We start from the raw sequence: 1,770 nt of genomic DNA, 5'->3' as shown, positions 1-1,770 counted from the left end.
AACCTATATTCCAAAATTTCAAGGCTGTCAATGCTGATCTTTCCTTCTAAAAATACTATTGACTGATCAAATGGTCTTAGTGCCTTCAAATATGCAAGTTGGAAGTGTTGACTTTTTGACCTACCCTACTGCATATGTTAGGAATTAAAAACATTGAACCCAGAAGGACGTTTGTAATGATTACCTTAAGACAGCTTTATTTGCCAATGTTAAAGCAAAACTTTGCTTTGCTCCCTCCACCAGCAGTACATAATTACTTTTCATAACAGGAGAACATTGCAAATGTTTAAGTTGAAGAAGCAAACACAAGTCCGTTCTATGATATATACATATATCTATAGGCTAAAAAACAGTATGCTATGCTGCCATAGTGATTGATTAATATTTGAGAGATGGGTGCTTCTAAGGGACAAGAGTTATTGTAATTTACCTTTTCGCATCTTTTAGTATCAGTTTTCTTTGCAGTTATCTGCATTTAGCCACATGACATTATAGAGCCCCAAAGAACGTTGATGCTGGAAAATATTTCCCCAGCAGGTGTTTGAAAAGGCAGGTGGCTGTAGAACATTCACAATGTATCACTGTCTATGGGTCCCATTTGGGTGTCTGAAAGCTAAGGAATCTTCATTGCACCGGTCCAATTAATCCTGCAAGTACTGTCTAGAGATGGTTCAGTGACTGGGTTCAGTTTGTCCTGGGTCCCACAAACATTCTTTGAGTTAAACAATTCAAATTGAACTGATCTTTAACTTGTAACTTGTTAACTGCTAAATACTTGATGGTGGCCCAAACAAAAAAGCCAATACTAAAACAAGGGGGGTGGGTCGGTGGTGCTGGAATTTAGTTTGTTTGATAGCTACTTTTGGTGTGGCACCGGGCAGGTGAGAGAAAAAGAAATTTCCTGCCACTCTTGCTGCTAGGGTATATAGTATATTTTGTGTTATTTTTTGCAGTGGCTACAACCATTATCTCATCCCTAACAACCAGTAGCCATAAATTTGTTGGCAAACAGATAATTACTGTTCCAACCACTGTAAAGTTTGCCTAATTAAATGACTGTGAAAGGCTAAAGTTTAAAGTGGATCCACCACAGCATATTAATTGGACCTCAGCTCTTGTACTGGTCTGGGAAAATGCGAACCTAGCAGTGCTTTACCATTCTAAGATAAATGTTGATTGTTTTCCAGTATCAGTAGTTGTATTAGACTGGATCCTTTCTGGAGTACTTTACATTTATGTAATTTATTTGGTGAAAGTGAGACCTATTGTTGGTATTATGACCATTTTTAGATGGGTAAATGGCTTGTGCTTTAATCCAGCTCTTCTATTTATGATCTGTCCATAGATCTCTTTGTGCAATGAACTGCAGGCATAGTGCAATCATATTAAAGCATAAACTCAATTTTACTGCAAACTTACTTAGGAAAAGCATTTGAACAGATTACATAAATTGTGGCAATAGCAATATTCTCTAATTACAGAGTTAACTCATTTTCACACATTTCTACAAAATATTTACTATCAGTGTTAAATATTCAACCAAGTCAACATTGTAAATGTATAAAAAAGTGACTTTTATTGTATGGAAACTTTATTCTTATTACATGGAATATGAAGGAAGGTGCACAAAACAGAACAATTACCAGATTATCCAAGTTTACTGTGGACAGGAAGGGCATTGACATTTAGCAACATTCATTATGTGTTAAAAGGAGCTTTTTTGTTGTTTTGTATGTAGAGCAATTTTTGTAAATAGAAAAGAATATGGAA

General features: G+C 35.6%; 1 protein-coding gene across 1 annotated transcript in view; it reads left to right on the top strand.

Annotated features, from left to right (window-relative positions):
• Window positions 1-1,770, top strand: part of SLC5A12 (solute carrier family 5 member 12) — a 28,375-nt gene that overhangs the window by 9,361 nt on the left and 17,244 nt on the right. The window contains exon 4 of the mRNA XM_072421537.1: window positions 954-1,033. Within this exon, the coding sequence (XP_072277638.1) occupies window positions 954-1,033 (80 nt within the window). The remainder of the gene's footprint in view (window positions 1-953; window positions 1,034-1,770) is intronic.

Source organism: Pyxicephalus adspersus, chromosome 9 (assembly GCF_032062135.1).
Source record: "Pyxicephalus adspersus chromosome 9, UCB_Pads_2.0, whole genome shotgun sequence".
Taxonomy (NCBI): Eukaryota; Metazoa; Chordata; class Amphibia; order Anura; family Pyxicephalidae; genus Pyxicephalus; species Pyxicephalus adspersus.
The sequence above is the reverse complement of the archived record's forward strand: the minus strand, read 5'-3'. Positions and strand labels throughout refer to the sequence as shown.